The 22,258-nt window shown below is 36.8% G+C and overlaps 1 protein-coding gene across 3 annotated transcripts in view; it reads left to right on the top strand.

Annotated features, from left to right (window-relative positions):
- LOC131190259 (calsequestrin-2) overlaps nt 1–21,148 on the top strand; it is an 88,887-nt gene extending 67,739 nt beyond the window's left edge. For all 3 annotated transcript variants that reach the window (XM_058167450.1, XM_058167451.1, XM_058167452.1), the window contains exons 9-12: nt 7,055–7,109; nt 8,259–8,359; nt 19,834–19,908; nt 20,656–21,148. In XM_058167450.1, coding sequence (XP_058023433.1) covers nt 7,055–7,109; nt 8,259–8,359; nt 19,834–19,908; nt 20,656–20,814 — 390 coding nt within the window. In that variant the 3' untranslated portion in view covers nt 20,815–21,148. The remainder of the gene's footprint in view (nt 1–7,054; nt 7,110–8,258; nt 8,360–19,833; nt 19,909–20,655) is intronic.
- Nucleotides 21,149–22,258: the final 1,110 nt, after the last annotated feature.

The following is a 22,258-nucleotide window of genomic DNA, read 5'->3' as shown; positions in this document are numbered from 1 at the left end:
GTCCAAAGGAGGAATGGAATTTGAGAAAGTGTCTCAGACTTGACCCTTTCTAATTCTTTTCAGGATAAAGGCAGAAACGGGACTGCAAGATTCTGTTATTGTAGCAGTAGTAGAATATTTTAGTATTCACAATTTAGGTGTTCAAGTCGGTCTACCCAGAAGTTGCTTTCTGAAGTCTTTCTCTGGCCAAATGAGTTAAGAAGGATGGCCAGCAGAAAAAGGGTCTTTTCAGTTGGGCCACCTTGCTTCACCTGATATTTTATATTTTTTATATTTATATGTAAAATATCATTTCACTATTTTCCTAGTATATTATTGCTAGTTTTATTATTGAAATTTTAATCCCATAGCAATTGCTGTCTTATTGTTGCTTAATATTTTATTTTATTGTGCTGTTTTCCATAATAGTTTTAATTTTTAAATCTTTTCCTGTATTTATATCCTGCTCAAAAGTTAAACAAACAAATAAATATGCATTCAGGCTAGGATTCCTCCTCTTTTAATCCACAAAACTCAATTCAAGGCACTTTGTAAATGTCTGAGCTAATTTCTGGCAGCAGCAGGAATTGTGTACAAATGAAAAGACCGATTAAAATGAGCCATCACTGCTAAGAAACCTCCTTCTAAGAGAAGCAATATCTAGTTTATCCATACAAAGATAGACATGCATGTACTATGTTATGTTTAAATAATTTTAGAGAATACCTGTTCCATTCTTTTACTATAGTACATCCATGAATAGCTCAAGATCAGTGATTCCATAGTATTTTAAATAAAAGCAATGATCAAGTCAAAATGACCTTGTTTTGTCATCAAGCAATTAAGGATAACAACTTCTTCTAGGCTGCACACATACAGTACTGTGTACTTCTATAGAGGAATCTCTTTTTCTTATAGCAAAAGTGAATTTTGAAACCTGGAGAGAAAAAGGCCTTGAAGTACTGAATGCTTTATCATTAAACATCTGCTATTCTTTGCCTCTTCCACAGAAGGAAACACCAACAGCTTGACTCAGTGCAATATTTGGAAGGGTTTTAAATCTAAAAACAGCTAAGCATGGCACTTTTAAATTTTATTTATTTTGATGTTGGCTATAATGCAATTAAAAGAGAACATAGAAAGCTGTTCTGTACCCATATTCTTCCTGCCCTTCACTTCTCACCCCATTCAGGTGTTAGCAGTAAATATCATTAGATCTGTTAGCCTTGTGTGCCTTGCCCAAACAGAACCCAAGTCGGAAAGATAGATTAAAATCTCTTTATTTATGTACACAAATAAGGAGAGGCACCTTACCCAAGAGAGGAGAGGAGCAGCTTGGAAAGGTAGAAAATCAAATATATACATATTAAGTTTGGAATGGTTCTTTCATTTGTTAACATTATTTAACAGATTCTGATAGAGCATGCATGCTCAGTAAGTCTAGTATGTAATATGTAGCATTCCATAGCATCCCATTAACTTAGTATGATCTTGTTAATCATACTCTCATCTTCATATTCAGGAACATTATAATGTTCAAGCCAGGTGTGTCCTTGACAGGTTTAAACCAGTTTTCATATCAGGCAGTACATAGCTTTCATTGCTTCTTCAAGAAGTAGAAAGAAGTTTTTAATCAAAAAACATAAATTAATCAAGTGTTTAGTTACTAAGCTAGTTACTAAAAACATTAATCAAAGAGGTTTCCCTCCATCATCACAGGTATAACTCCTAGCAGTGGGATCTTAAGGAAGTAGGAAGAGTTCAGCAGCGATAAACATCTAAGCACAACACTTCAGACCTGAGATAGAATAGAATAGAGCTGGAAAGATTCCTCCTTTTCCAAACCCAGCATTTTTCATCTCATAAAATACATGCTTTGCCTATAGAAATCCCCAGGTCAACCGTTTATATTTCTAATTAAAACTCTGTTTGAGACGTAAACCATTTTAACAGGCAGCACTGAATTCAGGCCCTGATCTTCTGTATCTCTTAGTTCCTAAAAGCTGAGGAAAAAAAGCTGTTTCAAGGCCAAACAAGCTTTTAGCCTATTCTATGTGAGTCAGTTAGTTGCAGAGAGAGTCAGTCTGATGCTTCAGCCACATGTCTGATTTGTGCTGTTTAGGAACTGCCTCTATGCTCTTGTGTTGTTCCCAGAATGCCATGATCATCATCATTTTGCATTTCTTCCCAAGCTCACATCTACTTGCTCTTCAACTGTCTCCTAGGAGGATGTGGCTAGACTAGTGCTAGGCTTTGCCTATTCCTGAAATGCCTTGTAACTTCTATATAAGAGATAAATGTCTATGGAGATTCTGTTATCTAGCTCATGGTTGTCCCAAAGGTGCTTTTTCAAAAGGCAATTGGACTTTGTTTTTCTTTGTAAATGTTTTGAAGCTTCTTGGATGAGAAACTTCTTTAAGGAAAAACAAAGTCCAGCTGCCTCTTGAAAAAGCACCTTTGGGACAAAAAATAGATATAACCTCCGTCTTTATTATAGCTACAAAACTGCTTCCCTCCCTCCAGAATGCTCCCCCTCACACACACAGAATATTTCCACTTCCCACAATAAATTGCACATCCCTGGCTCCTTAGTTTTCTTGTCTCCTTGTTGAAGTTAAGGCTCAGTAGCTCCTGTCTTCATTGCATCAGATTTCTTAGAATTTCTTTTATGATGCTTCATTTTCCCTCTTTCATTGTCCCTCCTGTGGCTATTGCAAAGATTCATCTGAGCTGGTCAGTAAGGGAATATCCTCAAAGACTTATCCCTGAGCCTTTGCTCTGCTGCGCCTGCATTGGGGAGAGGCAAAATAAAAAAAAATAAAACATTGCTGGCTATCACCCAGAAATCTGGGGTCCTGAGATGGCTTAATGGTTAATGGTGAGGAAGGGATAGGATAGTGTCTTGTCTACAAGCTCCAAGTTGCTCTGGCATCTTAGATCAAAAATTGAGAATTGGGACAATTGATCCAGAAGCTTGGGAATTCCAGCTGATTCTCTTCTGGATCAATGGAACAAAGGACTGCATGAAAGTGCCTTTGAACTACGATGCCTTGATACCGTTTTGCCAGGCTTCTTAAACTAGACAAGGACGTGCTTGTTCTCCCACCACCAGACATCTTCAACAATGGAGAGAAGGAAAGACATGAACTGAGCACTGGTTTCTTGCCAGCTTTTATTCTTCCTCTGTTAGTTAAATCACTGGTTAGTTTTTGGGAAATACTTTGCATTGCTTCTGCAATGAGGAGGATGTTACCATGGGCTGTCTGGAAGGGTCTGGTACCTTCTGTTAATTGCATTGATGGAAGGTAAAAAATCCATACACAGAGAGGGAAAAACTTGAATGGGAAAGAATAGTAGCACATTTTTTCTTAATACAAATAGCAGCTAGAAGTTTCATTCAAAATCATAGACGGAGATGCTTAATTTACCTCCTCACTTGTATCTAGAAGAAAATGGAAAGGAGGAGATGGATCCTAGAATGTGAACATATTCTGTTATACCATTCACATAAGGTGTAATTTGAGCTCACTGGCAAAGTATTTCTGTTTTGCTATACTGAAGATCTGAGGTGCAAACTTTACCATTTCCAGTTAAGTGATTTTGGCTTGGTAGGACTTGTGCCTCAAAACGTCTGGAATGGTTGTCAATCAGCATAGATCACATAGGTATTAGAATGGATGGATTGACTCACTAGAACATCATTTCAATTGCAACTGTGCATATCAGTGTGTTAGATAGAACTTTGCTTTGTTGCCACTGAATTGAACAGCAGTTTATAGTCTCTGGTAGATAATTATATACACTCTACAAGAACCTGGAGAAAAACTTCTTCCACTGCACTGGAGAGACAAGCAGGGTCTTTTGTTTAATGAGTTATCGACTCTGGCATTGTGCTTGTGTTAAGACAGCTGGAGATTGAGTGGGGGAGTATGGGGAAAACAAGAAAGAAGCACAGAAGGCCACACTACCTTGGACTACTTTTGCTCCAATTTTAGTCATAAATCTACTCTAAACATCCCTCTCAGACTCTAATTCCCCTGCTGAAGCCTTGATCTTACGTTCTCTCTCTCCCACCCCTCCACCAGTGTTTTCCACTTATTCTTTTAATTCTTCATTTTATGGGGTTCTGTCACTTTTGGACTCAGAGGGGAAAGACATTAGCATTTAGATGGATTTTTTTCCTCTTGCATTAATACCAATTGAAATTGAAAGCTGGGATTGGCGGGACACAAGGAACATGAGGGTTTTCCATGGTATAATTCCAAGATGACGTTTGTAGCAGGTGCACAATAAACATCCTCCCTGCCAACTCCGGGGGCTTTTGCCAATATAATTTTCACTGAACCCAGCTGCCCAAGGTTTGGATGCTACTTTTGTGGAAGAAAATCTGTCCCAGACTTGATTTCTAATATCAATTTTTCATAAGTCGCCTTTACAGAATACAGAAAAGAGAATAACAGAATTGGAAAGGGCTTTGGAAGTTTTCTAGTCCAAACCCCTGTTGGAGCAGGAGACCCTGCACCATTCTAGACAAATAGCTGACTAATCTCTTGTTAAAAACCTCCAGGGATGGAGCATCCACAGTCAAGGGAGGTAAGCCGTTCCATTGATTAATTCTTCTGACTGTCAGAAAATTTCTTTTTTCTCCTTTTATTATTTTTTCTCCTTTTATTATTATTATTTAACTCCAAATCTCTTATATGACAAAATCATGTTTAATACAAAATAACATTAATCCAGAATCATTTGATTCCTGTAATCACCAGGTTGCAATGATTTAAGTAAACATAGAACCTCCAGCTCAAAGAAATGGTAATTTAGCTTCTGCTGAGCCTCTGAGCCATAGTGGCACAATGGTTAGAATGCAGTATTGCAGGCTAGTTCTGCCGATTGCCAGCACTTCAATTCTCACAGGCTCAACTTAGCTTTCCATCCTTCCTAGGTCAGTAAAATGAGGACCCAGATTGTTGGGGGCAATATGAGGACTCTGTAAACCACTTAGATAGGGCTATGAAGCACTGTGAAGTGGTATATAAGTCTAATTAATAAGAATAAGTTTTTTAATTGCTTTTATATTGTATTTATGTGTTTTTAAGTGCCGGTAAACCGCCCTGAGTCCTTCGGGAGATAGGGCGGTATATAAATATGATCAAATAATCAAATAAATAATAAGTACTATTGCTAAATGCTATTGCTATTGTTTAAAAAACTTCCAGTGAAGAGAATTCACTCGAGAAAATATTCCATTGTAAAACAGCTCTCACTGCTGGGAATAATTTTTTAATATCCAATTGAAATGGACTTCTGTCTAATTTAAATTAAATATCCATGGTTTCTTGCCCCGTCTTCTGGCAATTGCTTAATGTCATACAAGACAGCCCTTCTGATATTCAAAGACTTCAATAATGCATTTGACAAAGTAGACACAGCCTAAATCTTGGTAAGATAGAAAAATGTGGGAGAGACAGCATCATCACCACATGGATTCACAACTGGGAGACCAACTGCACTCAATGTGTAGTCCTTTAAATGCAGGGAAGCATACAGTGGGGTATCTCAAGGTTCCAAATAGGTTGTAAAAAATGCTTTTAAAAGGGAAAAAAAAGGCTCTGACGATCACAGCTCAGCTTTTGGTGATCACAGCCTCCTTTTGGCATGCATGCAGCGCGTATGCACAGCCAGCGACCCGGTAGTAAACCGGTTCAGATTTCACCACTGGCCTGAGTGTGCTGCAGCTGCCAAAAAGCCAATGCAGTCCTAGGCTGAACCAACAGAGAGATAGTATCAAGATCATATGAAATGCTATTGCTGCTTTATATTGCACTGGTAAGTTCACATTTGGGATACTGTATCCAGTTTTGATTACCATGATACAAAAAAGATATTGAAACTCTACAAAAAGTACATAGAAGAGCAACAAGGATAAGGGGTCTGAAGATTAAATTGTACAAGGAACAGTTGCAGGAACTTGGTATATCTAGTTTAGCGAAGAGAAGGAGTAGGAGTGACATGAAAGCAGTCTTCTAATATTTAAGAACCGGGGTTGATCTATTCTCTAAAGCACCTGAGGGCAGAGCAAGAAATAATGAAAGTAAGTAATGGCAGATATTAATAATAACCTTTATTGTCACTGCACAACATACGTACAATGAGATTGGTTGAGCTCCCCCCCGCAATACAATATAATTCACAGTGAAGACAGAAAATCCCTAACCCAATAAATCATATTAACTAATTGTAATTGATTAATCATATTGAAGAGAGATCCAACCTAAAATTAAAAAGTTTTTTTGACAGTGAAAACAATGGAATGTTTTGCCTCCAGAACTTGTGGTGTTCCTTCACTGGAGATATTTAAGAAGAGATTGGACAAACATTTATCTAGATCCCTAAAAGTGATACTGCCATTCAATTGGGAGAAGGGGGAGACTTGGATTCGATTTATTAGCATTGCCTGTGTCAACAGATATTTTACAACCTATATCCTGGTGCCAAAGCGCCCTGAGATCTCCTTATCTTTGGGGAATGTTTATGACAGCCATATGGGCTGTTTTACTTTAAAGGATAATGGAGGATAGCAATAGGAATGCATGCTTATCCAGTTCTCAGGGCAGCTGGTAAAGAAAACATCTTCACACTTGTGTATTGGTTAAAATCTGCATTTTTGTTTAAGGGAGGGGTCTCTACTGTTTTAATTTTACTTGTCTTGCCTAAGGGTATTCAGATGTTGCTTTGAATCCATTGCTGTCACTAAAAGGTTCCTTTTGAAATACTACGTTTCAAGAGTTTTTACTTTCTTAAGTTGGAAGGAGAAGCAATCCTTACAGGTATAGGATCCCCTGCTTGAACAGGAGGCTGGACTAGAAGACTTCAAAGGTTCCTTCCAACTCTCCCTATTCTCATTTTCAGGATAAACATAACCAATACCTCTACCTTTTCTTCCTAAGTTTATCTGCCTCTATCTTGTAAAGCCAATATAGAACTATCGAATAGCAGTGTGTGATGTATGTATATTTTGGTGATATTGTATACTTCACAATTAATGGACTCATCAGAACGTGTTTCTTGCATATAGGAGGATGATCTAGATGGAATTCACATTGTAGCCTTTGCTGAAGAAGACGATCCAGGTACAAAACACATAGGCTTGTTGCAGGTCTTGGTGTAAAAAACATAAAGCATTGCTGTCAGGGAATGACTTTCTGTCTGTCATCTGTCTATTACAAGAAAGTGTCCTATGGCATCAAAATGTATGCTAATTATAGGTATTCACCACCATGAACTATGTTCCATTCTTCAGATATTTTTTTTATTTCTTTTTGTCACAACAGTATACACAAACAATTGTCATAGATAAAACAACATATCTTGAAGAAAATATATATATATATATATAAGTAAAAAATATGCATCAACTATATTAATTTGATATAACGAAGGGAACAATAGGACAGGAACGGTAGGCACTTTTGTGCTCTTATGCACGCCCCTTATAGTCCTCTTAGGAATGGGGTGAGGTCAATAGTAGAGAGTTTTTGGTTGAAGATTTTGGGATTTTGAATAGAGACTATGGAGTCAGGTAATGAGTTCCAAGCATTAACAACTGTGTTTCAGAAGTCATATTTTCTGCAATCAAGTTTGAAGCGGTTGACATTTAGCTTGAATCTATTTTTTGCTGTTGTAATATTGCGATTGAAGCTGAAGTAGAAGTTAGCTTGAAGGAGAAGTTAGCTTGAAAGAGAGGCATATATAGTATACTCCCATTCTTTTAAGGAGGAAGGTGGCTGAATGCATTTTTACTTTTTTCCTTTTGCAAATAAAAGCTAAAAGCAATTTAATTAGGGAATCAGCTTTGAAATAAAAACATTTATCTGAGCATTTCCAGGTTAATCTCTGAAATGTTTCATTTGCTTTAATCGCTGATTGCCAACTCTTCTACTTTGTGTTTCATATGTAACTGGAACCATCTTCAGTCTCATTCTGGGGACATTTACTGCCCTGTTATACAATATGTGTAACATTAAAAATAGGGGGGGGGGAAGTTCTCCACAAGAAAGTCTTCCAGGACTTGGTAGGTACCACCCAAATTTGAAAGCAGATAGTGAGTGAACCACTAGTGAAATGGTGGGACTGAGAAATAGTGCATTGAAATAATCTTCTCTCACATGATTGTAGTTGCTTGGAATATGCTGTTCTTGTCTGATTACTATAAACACCCAAGTATTCTTCTGCAGAGCAATCCAATCCACAAGGTAATCGCTTAACTGTTATATTTTCAGATGGCTTTGAATTCCTGGAAATCGTCAAGCAGGTTGCCAAAGACAACACAGATAATCCTGATCTAAGCATTGTCTGGATTGATCCTGATGATTTTCCTCTGGTAAGTAGCCATATCTCCCAGCTGGTCCCTTCTCATTTTTTACATACTTACATTCATGTACATGTAGAAGTACATAGACATTCCATGTATAATAGAGAGCAAAGAATTGTAATCAATTGAATCTATTGTGTATGAACATCAAAAAAATGCAAAATGAATTTAATGTGACTTTCAGATTTGTATTAATATCAGGGGTGGGTTCTAAAAAATTTAGTACCAGTTCTATGGGCGTGGCTTATTTTGTGGGCATGGCTTGATGGTCATGTGACTGGGTAGGTATGGCCAACTCAATGTCACTCACATCAAGGGGTGCCTCATCTGGCCCCTCCCCTCCCAGCCATTCCTTGTCACACCCAGCCTTAACGTAGCTATAGTTCTGTAAAAATGTTGTTCACCTTTTTTCAACTTTATTATCTACATACTATAGATGCACTTTCATGGACCACTGAAAGGAGGAAATGACTCATGCTTTGCCCAAGAGTATGATAGGCAACAGGCTTTTAAGGGGCTGCCAGAAAGAAGGGGAGCAAAGTATTTTCCAAAGCACCAGAAGGCAAAACAAGAAGCAATGGATGGAAACTGGACAAAGAGAGAAGCAACCTAAAACTAAGGAGAAACTTCTTGACAGTGTGAACCAATATAGCTGCAGAAATATTTCAGTCATAATTTCACATATAAAATAGCCATTTGTGTAATACAACCTGCATATTGTTCAAAACAGCCATTAGTATTATGGCTGATGTTTGATAGCAAGCCTAAAAGTCAAAGATTACAAGAGTGCTTCTTTCTCTGTATGTATGCAAAACATCATATACCAGGAATAACATATTAAGATGGACTTATGCAGTGGTGGGTTTCAAAAATTTTTACTACTGGTTCTGTGGATGTGGCTTGGTGGGCATGGAGTGGTGGGCATGACAGGGGAAGGATGCTGCAAATCCCCATTCCCTCCCCACTCCAAAGGAAGGTTACTTCAAAATCCCCATTCCCTTCCCAACCCCACTTCCTGCTCTGGGAAGGAATCAAACTCCCCCCTCTTCATTTCCCCAAATAAAATATTACTCATAAGAAAAGGGTCCCAGAAAAGCAAGGAAAAATCAAGCTGCTAACAAGGAACCTGCCTGATACTCATTCCACATTCCTGACAGCTGCATAAAGGAAATTTTGTAAGAAGAAAACAGCTACTGGTGCTTAGAGATAATAGAAAGTGGAAGCTGAAGTTCGGCTCCATTTTCAAGGAGGCAGAAAATTCATTCAAGACAGGATATTTCACAATGGAAATTGCCCAAATCTTTTTAGAAACACAAACCCCAAAACTTCAAAAATATAGAACCATATAAGAATCCCTCCTCTTATCCAGTATGTTGTTCAGCTGACCGAGAAACGAACTGCTGAATGCCACTTCGCTTCTGCAAGTAAAAACCTCCTTCCAGCAGCTGCTTCTTGGCTTGTCAATTTAAAGCAACGGTGTCTTTTCTTTTTCCCCTTCTTTTTTGCCAAGTGATCTCCTGGCTGAGAAGTGAGTCCTGATTTTTTCATTCTAGTCAATCAGTTGGGAGGCTTCTTGGCTTCTCAATTTAAAGCAACAGTGTCTTGCTTTTTCCCCCTCTTCCTTGTCAAGTGAGCTCTGATTTTTTCCTTTTAGCTAATCAGGTGGGAGTCAGGAGGCAGCGAATAGATTGGGGGTGGGGCCAGGCAGAGGTGGTATTTACCGGTTCTCCGAACTACTCAAAATTTCCACTACCGGTTCGCAAGAACTGGGGAGAACTGGTAGCAACCCACCACTGATTAATATGAATGCCTATATTCTAGTATTCCTTTTTATATTAGTATTAAAGAATTTTACATATATAAAAGGTAACAAGAAATTATATAATAGAAGATTAAGAAAAGAAAAAATATAAGAAACAATGCAGATAGAAAAAAGGAAAATATATAAAGAAGTGACTTCTGATCTTCCTTACAGCAGTTACAAACTTATTGTCTTTCCTCCCTCTTTAAAATTATATGATTCCTTTCTACCCATATTCATCCTTTTTTAATCAACTAATCCATAAATGACCAATTCATTTTTCCAGCCTTTCATAAAAGTAATTATTGTCTTACTTCTGATCAAACAGATCATTTTTGCCATTTCCAAAAGTTCCACCATCTTCACAACCTACTCCTCCATTGTGGATATTGCAGTATTTTTCCAACTTTGTGCATAATAGTCTTGCTACAGTTACCATATATAAAATCAATGTTCCATAGGTCTTTTCTAAGTTGTTACCCATAAATCCCAATTTAAAAAATTCTGGTTTCATCTAAATATTTTGTTTTTAAAAATTGTTAGTATCATCATATGTATTTGTATCCATCTGTTTTTGTTTTTTGCAAGTTCATCATAGTACTAGCAATAGCACTTAGACTTACAGTATGTACCACTTCATAGTGCTTTGCAGCCCTCTGTAAGCGATTTATAGAGTCAGCATATTGCCCCCAACAATCTGGCTCCTCATTTTATTAATCTTGAAAGGATGGAAAGCTGAGTCAACCTTGAGGCAGTGAGGATTGAACTCCTGGCAGTGAGCTGAATTAGCCTGCATTACTGCATTCTAACCACTATGCCACCACTGCTCTTCAGTTTACCCATGCATGGTAAACTGTCCCGTCATGTTTTTCTCTCCCATTGGCCCATGTGATATAGCACATTGTATTGGTCTACATTATAACCCAAATTTCTAACCCACTTTATCATGCACTTAATGCTTTTAACTATCACATTAAATTCAAACAACGCTTATTCCCATGAAAGAATTCAAACAACCCTTATTTCAATTCAAACAACCCTTATTCCCATGAATAAATAATGATTTATTAAATTAATCCAAAAGTACTTTAGAATAAACAATATTAATTTCAGCTCCTCCCTTAATCTGTTTTAAACTTTCTTAGTTCAAGTTCTTGGTAAGCTTTTTTGCTTTTAATTATTTTTATATCCTTATAGTTATTTCTTTACCTTTTACATTAAGCCAGGTCAAAGGATACTCACCATGTGGTTTAATTGCTCTGTTGCTTGAAGTCTCTGTAATTCATATCTTTGCAAATTTTAAAATGTAATCCAAACATTAGAAAGTATAACTTTGGATAAGTTGTTGAAAAGCAGGCTCTGCATGAGGCTATACACTTGATGTTTTTCCCCCTGTGGCTCCTGGCACAAGTCATCAACAGGAGCCCTCTCAATCCTGCAGATTTCCTCACAAGGAGTTGTCCTCTGAAGCACAAGTTGGCAATCTCCTGGCTTCCTCTTGTCCAAGAAGCTCTGCTCACTAAGGTTTGCCTCCTGGCCACCAGTCTCCACTATTGTAGTGACTTTGCTATAAGGTGTGTGTTAGTCCTCCATTTTCTCCATCCAGAAGTCCCCAATATTCTGTTGTTTCTTACAATTTAAGAAACATATATAAAACATTTTTCTCCTAATGTTTTTCAATACCAGAAAGTTTCTGAATTTTACAAAAGGAATACAAGGGTCAGTTGATTTTACATAATTCTACTTTATAATGTAGAAATCTGTGATTTTCTATTAGAAAAGTTTTACAAAAATTTTGACAAACATTTTCCCCCCTCCTCCATCCATCCTCTCCCTTCCCCCCTTCCCATTCACCCTTCCCCCCACCCCACCCCGGAACTTCCCAGAGCAAAATACAGGGTATTACATCTAACAATAATAAGCTAGAATACAGTAATTAATCATAAACTCCCATCCCCCCTTTGGAACCTTAACTCCCCTTTTCCATAAAAAAACAACAAAAAATTTACTAATACAATACATTCCCTCCATCATTCATAGACTATTTGATACTTCTCGATCCGATATTTGTTTTGAATATAGTCAATCCACCTTCTCCATTCCAATATATATCTTTCTTGTGAATAGTCTTTCAAATATGCTGAGATTTTTGTCATTTCTGCTAAGTTTGATACTTTTAATGTCCATTCTTCAATTGTAGGCAAATATTCCTTCTTCCAATATTGCGCGACCAGTAGTCTTGCTGCTGATATTAAGTTTAAAATCAATTTAGTCTCTATTACTGTACAGTCCGTAATTATACCCAATAGAAATAACTGTGGAGTAAACTTTATCTTCTTTTTCAAAATATTTTGCATAATCCACCAAATTTTTATCCAAAATGCTTTGATTTTTTTACAAGTCCACCATATATGATAATAAGTAGCATCATCACAATCACATCTCCAACATTTAGCTTGCATATTCGGATACATACATGCCAATATTTTAGGATCTAAATACCATCTATAAAACATCTTATAAAAATTTTCTCTTAAACTCTGTGCTTGTGTAAATTTAACATTTCTAACCCAAATTTTTTCCCACGTTTCCATCATTATAGGTTGCTGGATGTTTTGTGCCCATTTTATCATACAATCTTTAACTAATTCCGTTTCTGAATCTATTTCTATCAGTGAATTATATAACCTCTTGATATGGAATTGACCTTGATCTCTAATTTGTTTTACCAAGTTTTCCTCATTTTGCATAATACCAATTTTCTGGTCTTCTCTCCATCTAGCTTGCAGCTGTCCATACTGAAACCAAGTATAATTTATCCCTTCTTCTCTCATTATGTTTAAATATTTCAATTGTAATTTACCCTTTTCTACAAAAAGAAGCTCTTTATGAGTAACCACCTCCTGTTTTTGTTCTATATTTATATTCTCTACCGCATGTCTAGGAATTACCCATATAGGTATTTTATAATCTAGTTTATATTGGTACTTCTTCCAAACCCTCAACAAAGCATTTCTAAGTATATGACTTTTAAAAATCTTATCCACTTTCTTATCATATAATAATTAGGCATGCCATCCGTATAACAAATCATAACCTTCTATATTCAATATTCTTTCCTCTGTTAAATTAAACCAGTCACTGATTAATGACAAAGCAGTTGCTTTGTAATATAATTTCAAATTAGACATTTTTAGACCCCCTCTTTCATGTGTATCCTGTAATATTTTTAACTTTATTCTAGGTCTTTTATCCATCCAAATAAAATTACTAATCCCTTTCTGCCACTCCTGCAAATTTGCATCTTTTTTAAGTACTGGTATCATTTGAAACAAAAATAACCTAGGTAAAACATTCATTTTTATTGCTGCTATTCTTCCCAGCAAAGATAATTGTAACTTCTTCCAATTCTTCATTTTCTTTTGTACTTTCTGCCACAACACTTCATAATTATTTTTATATAGTTTCACATTTGAGGGTGTAATATTTACTCCTAAATACTTAACCTTTTTTACTATTTTTATTATTTCATATCCAGTTACTCTTTCTAATTCTTCTTTTTGATGTATAGTCATATTTTTAGTTATTATCTTTGTCTTTTGTTGATTCACTTTAAATCCAGATACCTTCCCATATTGATCAATTATATTCTTTAAATGTATAACTGATTGTATTGGTTGAGATAAGATAACAACCAAATCATCTGCAAACACTCTTAACCTATAATCTTAGTACCTAATTTTTATTACCTTTATTTGATTTGAACCACGTATTTTAATCAATAAAGTTTCTAAAGTTAAAATAAACAATAATGGAGACAAAGGGCATCCTTGCCTTGTCCCTTTTTCAATTCTAAAAGCTTCTGTTAGACTACCATTAACTATTATTTGTGCTGTTTGTCTCTGATTTATTGCTTTAATTGCTTGCATAAAATAATCCCCAAACTGCATCTGTTCTATTATTTTAAATAGAAATTGCCAATTCAATCTGTCAAATGCTTTCTCAGCATCTAGAAAGAAGAGTGCTGCCAGGATTTGGTTATTTCTTTCCAGATATTCCAATAAATTTACAATTTGTCTCATGTTATTTCTCATATGTTTCCCTCTTATAATTCCTGATTGATCACTATGGATCATTTGCCTCATAACTGGCATTAATCTGTTTGCTAATATCTTGGCAAAAATCTTATAATCAGTATTTAAGAGTGATATTGGTCTATAATTTTCTGGTTTACCACAATCTTGCTCCTCCTTTGGTATCAATGAGATAAAAACCGTTCTCCACGAAGGAGGCACTTCTCCTCCAGATTGAATTCTATTAAATAATTCCTTAAGTGGGTCTACCATTTCAGATTGTAGGTTTTTATAATAAACAGCCATTAATCCATCTGTTCCTGGGGATTTACCTGTTTTCAACTGTTTAATTGCTAAGATAATTTCCTTTGAAGTAATGAGTTTATTCAACTCTTCCCTTTGCTCTAATGTAAGTTCAGAAATACCTTCCTCCTGTAAATATCTATATATATCTATGACTGTAATTAGGTTTCTAGCATATAACTTTGTATAAAATTCTAAAAAGGCTTTTTTGATCAAATTCTGTTGATATACTTCTTTTCCTCTATATTCTATCTTGCCAATGGTACGTGATTTCTGTTTCTTCCTTATTACATAGGCTAACCACCTACCAGGTTTATTAGCATTACTAAATGTATTATGCTTAACATATTGCAGATTGGTTGCCACCTGATCTGCCATCAACATATTAAACTGCCCTCGTAATATATTTATTGATTCTTTTGCTTTCTTATCTCCTGGATTAGTTATAAGTAATTGCTCTTTCTTTTTTATTTCCTCCTCTAGTTCCATTTGCTTTTTCTGCAGTCTATTTCTATGTTTATTATTCATATGTATTAAAACTCCTCTCATATAAGCTTTGCTTGCATCCCAAACCATCTCTATTGATTTGCCCCTATGCATATTCATAACAAAAAATTCTTTCATTTGTTTTTTACATTCTTTTACATTTTCTTCATATCTAAACAAATTTTCATTCAATCTCCACGATCTCCGAACTCCCTTTTCCTGATCGAATTCTATCCAGACTGGGTTATGGTCAGTCAAGGTTCTTGGGCATATCTTAGTCTTTTTCACCTTAGAAAGAAAATCATTAGTAATTAATATAAAATCAATCCTAGAAAAAGATTGATGTCAATCAGAAAAGAAAGTAAAATCTTTTTCTTCAGTATTCTGCTCTCGCCAAATGTCTCTTAATTCTAGGTCTTCCATCATATCAAAAAAAGCTTTAGGCAATTTCGCACGACATGAAATATTTTGAGATAAGCCTTTTTTATCTTTTCGAGTATCCAATACTTCATTCCAGTCACCATTAATATAGATGATTTATAATTCCAATGTATTATTTTATTATGCAAAAACTTAAAAAAAATTTCTTGTTGGTTGGGCGCATATGCTCCAATTAAAAGTATCTTCTTCCCCTCCATTAACAGTTTGATCGCAATATATCTTCCTTGAGTATCAGTCTCAATTAATTTAGCTACTAGTTCTTTCTTTAAATATATAACTATACCATTCTTGAAATCTGTGATTTTCAAAACTTCTAATAACTGTTCTGTGAGTGAGGAAAGGAAGCCCCACTTCTTTTTCTTTTTTTCTGCAGTGGTTAATTTTTTTTATTTTATTTATTTAACTTGTTAAATTTATTTGCTATTTATCTTACTGTGGGGCTAGTCTAGGCAGCTTTTATAAGGCATTCATAAGGCATATTTATAAGGGAGTCCAATTTAAACAGTGTGATTCTAGGCTGCATCTATTTCTTCATTTAAAGCAAACTGCTGCAAATATTGAATAAGATTGCCATTGCTTTAGCAATGTCATTTATAATTATGTTTTAAAAATTAAGGGCAGTTTTACTATATATATTCACAACCAGTTTTCTGAGTCATATATTAAAATTCAAATAGGATTAGACTTTAAATCATTTATGCAATAGCTTTCTTTTTTTTGATCAACGTATCTTCCTATTTGGAAATATTCAAGTAACTCAATCTAGAAACATTTTCTCATGTGTTCCACATGAGAACACATAACTTTTTAAAATTCCATTTGAATTTTTCTCACTGTATCTTGAAATTTAATGAAATAGAAAGGAAGATAAACATGATTAAAATACATACATTAAAATATTTGATATATAACACAATTTATTAGAGTTGTTATATAAATATTTAATATTTAAATGCTATTCAATATTTAAAATGTAAGAATCCGTCATAAAATGGTTGTATCCAGAAGGGTTTTTTTTAAACCAGTCAAACTGCCATGAACATGGGGGAGAAGTATCTTAAAAGTGCATTGCCAATATATCCCGTGTGTGCTTTTAGTATGAGATTGCATAAAAAGTTAAGTCCGATTTTGTTTTTATTCAAAGAGTGTTGAACAAGCTATCAGTACTGCTAAATTACAGTTGCTGGCATACAAAGTTTCAGCATTTATGTGTGCCCTGGGCCATAATCTTGCACAGCATAAACTACAGCATGGTGTTGCAGCTAAGTCTTTTCACCAGGAAATGGCCTAGATGTCTGCTATCCAGCATTCCCCTGCCCTTGAAAAGCTTACTTGTCACTGTTGAAATGGAGCCCCTATACAGTGATGGACAGTCAGGCCAGAACCATATCCCAGAGGAAACTTGCTGCATTGTCTCTTGCTTCTGTCTCTTAGCTTCTTGTTGCTTGTATCAGGAGACAGTCAAGAGCTTTACTTCCCATCGAGATTGATTCTGTTCCTGTTGATGTCTTCAGCTTCCAACTCTTATTGTTTCTTGTATAGTTCAAAATCCCCCCAACCAAATTTTCTCCACATATCCTTCAAACCACAGGTAATTTAAAATTGTATTTGAGGCCAACTTTAAACTGAAAATTGACTGGTCTGCCCCTATATCTTGGTTGCAAATGGTTAGTTGATCATTAGGTAGAAATGAAGCCTTACCTCAAACTTTTTGACCCAAACATGCTTTTTCAAGAGGCAACTGCACTTTTTTGGTTTTTCTTTGAAGATGTTTCACTTCTCATCCAAGAAGCTTCTTCAGCTCTGACTGGATGGCAGGGAATGGAAAGATTTATACTCCTTGCAGAGAGCTGGTCATTTGCATTCTTTTAACAAGTCATTAAAGTCACATGGAGGTTTATCTGTGTCATCAGGGTCACCTGAGTGGTGCAAATGGGTGTGGAGCCTTCTTGGAACTGTTGAAAGGACTGTGTTGTAGATTGGAGATAAATGATGTCATACTCCTCCCCTTTTGTTGAGAGAGGGCTGTTCAATTTTGACATAGATGGCCTCTTTCAAACCAGTGGTCCTCTCTGTCCAAAGTGTGGACTTTGCTGTCTTCAAAAGAATGGACTTTGTCTTTTAAATGCAGATGGACTGCTGAATCTTGTCCTGATAGGTTTGTTCTCCTACGTTGTGCCATGTGTTTATGAAGTGGTTGTTTTGTTTCCCCAATGTACGAATCTGCATATGGCTCACTGCATTCTGCTGCATATACCATGTTGCTCAGTTTGTGTCTGGGTGTTTTATCCTTGGGTTGGACAAGCTTCTGCCTTAGTGTATTCTCGGGTTTGAAGTGTGCACATCAGTGGTAGGTTTCAAAATTTTTTACTACCAGTTCTGTGGGTGTGGCTTGATGGCCGTGGCATGGCTTGGTGGGCCTGGCAGGGGAAGGATACTATAAAATCTCCATTCCCACCCCATTCCAGGGGAAGGATACTGCAAAATCTCCATTCCTTCCCCAATCCAGGGAAAGTTACTGCAAAATCCCCATTTCCTCCCTATCAGCTGGGACTTGGGAGGCAGAGAATAGATGGGGGCAAGGCCAGTCACAATTTTTACTACCGGTTCTCTGAGCTACTCAAAATTTCTGCTACCGGTTCTCCAGAACTGGTCAGAACCTGCTGAAACCCACCTCTAATGCACATATGTTACGTTCGCTGAAGATCCTTGTAATGTATTTTGAACTTTGAGAGGGAATTTTGGGCGGGAAAATTGCACGTTGCTGATTGGTTGAAGCCTCAACCAAAAGAGTATTTAAAGAGGGGTTTTTGCCGGTTGTGCTTGCTGGGGTCACAATAAACTAAAGAGCTGTTGTCACTCACTGGTCTCCTGCCCGAACATTGCCCGAACTTAACAATCCTCCTGAGCTTTTCTGATATTCCTTTAATTTACTGTATGGAATGACAGTGTTGCTTCATTTATTGTTCTCTTCGTTCTCCTGTGGAGCTCCTGTGGGGTCTTTTTTGAGATTTGATATAGGTCCATGGGATAACCACACATTCTGAAGGCTTCTTTGATGTGTTTTCATTTTTTTTCTTCCCATTTTTGCTGGTAGGCTGGCCTTCAGCTCGGTGGTGTAGGGTTCTGATGGCTCCCATTTAGTGCTTCAGTGGGTGGTGGAAATCAAAATGAAAATATTGATCTGTGTGAGTGGGTTTTCTGTAAACCTCAATGTTAAGGCTTCTGTCTTCCTTAATATGAACTGCACAATCCAGGAAGGCTCGACTATTTTCCTTAACATTTTGTCAAGTAAACTTAATGTAGCTGTCCACACAGTTGATATGTTTGGTGAATGCTTCCAGTTCTTGTGTTTTGATCTTGATCCAAGTATTGTCCACATACCTATACCAGTGAGTGGATGGAATTCCTGTGAAGGAATCTAGGGCTTTGGTTTCTACTTCTTCCATGTAGAGATTGACTACAATGGGATACACAGATGAATCCATAGCACAGCTGTGTTTTTGTCTGTAGAAACCTTCATCGTATCTAAAATAGGTAGCGTTCAAGCAGAGGTCCAGCATGCCACACATGTGGTCTTGGCTGAGGTTCTATCACCTAAGGTGCTGGTTTGTACCAGTCATCTTTTCAATACCATGACAGCTTCGGTAGTTGGAATGCAGGTAAAGATGGAAGTCACATCATAGGAAACAATGGTCTCATTGGGATCCAGTTTTAGTTTCCAAACTTTGCTAGTGAAGTCCTGTGAATTGTTGATATGATGGGTGGTGTTGCTAACTAGAAGAGCTAATAAAGTGTTTAGATGTTTTGCAATGTTGTAGGTGACAGAGTTGGTGCTGCTGACAATTGGACTGAGTGGAGTTCCTTCTTTGTAGATTTTGGGGAGTCCATATATGCATGGGGTGACTTCCCCAGGGTAAACATAGATGGGTCAAAGAAGCCATCTATGTCAAAATTGAACAGCCCTTGCTCAACAGAGGGGGAGGGATATGACATCATCTATCTTCAGTCTACAACACAGTCCTTTCAAAAGTTCCAAAAAGGCTCTGCACCCATTTGCACCACTCAGGTGACCCTGATGACACAGATAAACCTCCATGTGACTTTAATGACTTGTTAAAAGAATGCAAATGACCAGCTCTCTGCAAGGAGTATAAATCTTTCCATTCCCTGCCATCCAGTCAGAGCTGAAGAAGCTTCTTGGATGAGAAGTGAAACGTCTTCAAAGAAAAACCAAAAAAGTCCAGTTGCCTCTTGAAAAAGCACCTTTGGGACAACCATGACCTGGATGACTGAGAATCTCCATAGACATCAAACTTTTTGAGTTCACAATAAGAATACAAGCATAAGTAAGTTTTTCCTTTCTTTTGCTTCTACAGCTGATCACATACTGGGAAAAGACATTCAAGATTGACTTGTTCAAGCCACAAATTGGCGTGGTCAATGTCACCGATGTGAGTATCAGTTGGCTCATAGTTTCAGTGGCCTTAGCATCAAGGGTACTGGATCTGGCTTTGTGTGTCATTATAAGTTTGAATGGTACCTAAATGAAAGTTATTAAGTCGAGGACTACCTGTATTTTGCTGTGACAGTCAGCTCCTCAGTGATGGATGCCTGTCAAAGACGTATCTATTCATCTAAACATGGATAGGCAATTTGTAATCCTTGGCTTAATTTTAAAAGCCACTCGTCTGAAGATCTGTTTTGAAACTTCTGGGAACATTATCTTCCCTCTGTGTAGTGTTCTGGAAAAAAATGTCAAAATAGTAAGAGTGAGAAACAAAAAAAGAGGTGCAGGGAAAGGGAAAGGATGTCTCCGAGAGCAATTGGGCAACATATCCTCTATTCTTGTTCTAGTTAGTATTTATCAACAATTGTGATTATCCTAAACTTCTGGAATAATTAAAATGAATTTTATCATGTGTATCTTAACAATATTATAATTTAAAAAATGATTATTTGCAATTTTTATTTGTTAACATACATCATATGGTCATGTAGTATTATTCCTTTGTTTGAAAGCTTTTGTATTCAGTTTATTGGGAGGAAGTGTAGGATGAAATCCACACATGATTTTTCCTTTTTTTCCAGTTTCCTAAACTCCCATTTTATAAGTAATTGGAGAAGATTTAAGATTTAAACATATTTTGCTCCAAAAACTCCCAGTATTTTGTGAAGAAAATGTTTATCCTTCCTTTCAGGCGGACAGTGTCTGGATGGACATCAGGGATGATGATGAACTCCCTACAGTTGAGGAATTAGAAGATTGGATAGAAGATGTGCTTTCTGGCAAAGTAAACACAGAAGATGATGATATTGATGATGATGATGATGATGATGACGACGATGATGATGATTAGTTTATAGCTCATTGAATACTGGACACCAAAATCTGTGTGCCTCAAAATATTATGCATAACAGTATTTTTCTTCTAAAGGGAAAATACTGTTCTTTTTGACTTCTAAGGGTCATTGAAAAATCATAGTCTTGATCCCTTTTATTTGTCCCTCTTCCCAAATACCATCTTCACCCTTCTGGCTTCCATAATGTGTACTCTATATCTACAGTAATTCAGAAATCATTATTTTTTAAATTGTGTAAGCTCAGTGTTTATGCTCCCCACAGGAAACTTTAAATCTATGAATATGTTCATTCATAAGAATATGAGAAAATAAAGAATTTACCTAATAGTTCATGAGTTAGCAAAGTCATTTTTGCCCTACACTACTCCCAACAGAATGGCTTGCCAAATCAATAGAAAATGGAAATAGTGGAGAACAATAGGCCTTTTCTCCCTGTTCTTCTATCCCTTGGGATTATGGGCTCATGTTTTCTCCACATGCCATGTGTGGAGGACATGTCTTCTACAATGGAATTTCAGACTTTGAGTCAAACTGCTGCTGAAGTTTGTTGTTTTCCCCTTTCCTGCTACTTGCTTCTCTGACAGCAGCAGGAGAAATGATCCCCCAATCTTGATGGCCTCATTTCTGAGATTCAGTAAGAAGAACCCTGTGTGGTAGCACTTTTCCAAATGGCATACTTTCTTCCCACTTTGGAGACCAGAGGAAAACAGATGATGGTGGATGTGAGGAAGAATCCAGTTGGCTTTCTTTTGGAATGACTTGCATCTATTCTCTAAATGGGTCTAGGACAATTTGCCACAGCCAACTCACCACAGCCATCATTCCATTGCCATCCATGCAATTCCATGCCGGATGACTCAATGAGATAAATGTTATCTTTGACATTATTTCCATTAATAAAACTAGAAATAATGTTGGAGAAACAGTGTTGGTGGCAGATCCATGTATCTGCCATTCTTCGAGGAAGAAGGGGGGGATTTGGAGTGTCACATTCAGATCTTTTCCTGAGTATCCAATTTCTTGCCTGATCCTCTTTGTATAAACTTTACCCTGATTTATAACCATTGCCTGGCGCCAGGAATCCCTGAAGAAATCTCACACCTTGGGAAAAAGGTGGAACGAGTAGATTGTAAAAAGAACCCTGAGAAACTCTTCATATCTGTTTCTCAGAGAGGCTGATGCAATTCATATTCACACCTGTGAATTGGCTGGAATCCACATTGGAAGGTGGGCAAGGGTTCCTAATTTCCTTTATCCTGAACTGCATGCCCTGAGGGATCCCAGATCTGCTTTGAGTTTTTGACTTGCTTTCATCTCATTCCATAAAAGATTCCTTTTGAAATACAAAGTTCTCAAGAGTTCATACTTTCTTGGAAGGGTGGGGAGAAGCTGGTCCTTACAGGTGGATAACATTTATTGTATTGAGTTATCCCAAGTGGA

This window comes from Ahaetulla prasina, chromosome 2 (genome assembly GCF_028640845.1).
Source record: "Ahaetulla prasina isolate Xishuangbanna chromosome 2, ASM2864084v1, whole genome shotgun sequence".
Lineage (NCBI taxonomy): Eukaryota > Metazoa > Chordata > Lepidosauria > Squamata > Colubridae > Ahaetulla > Ahaetulla prasina.
The sequence above is the reverse complement of the archived record's forward strand: the minus strand, read 5'-3'. Positions and strand labels throughout refer to the sequence as shown.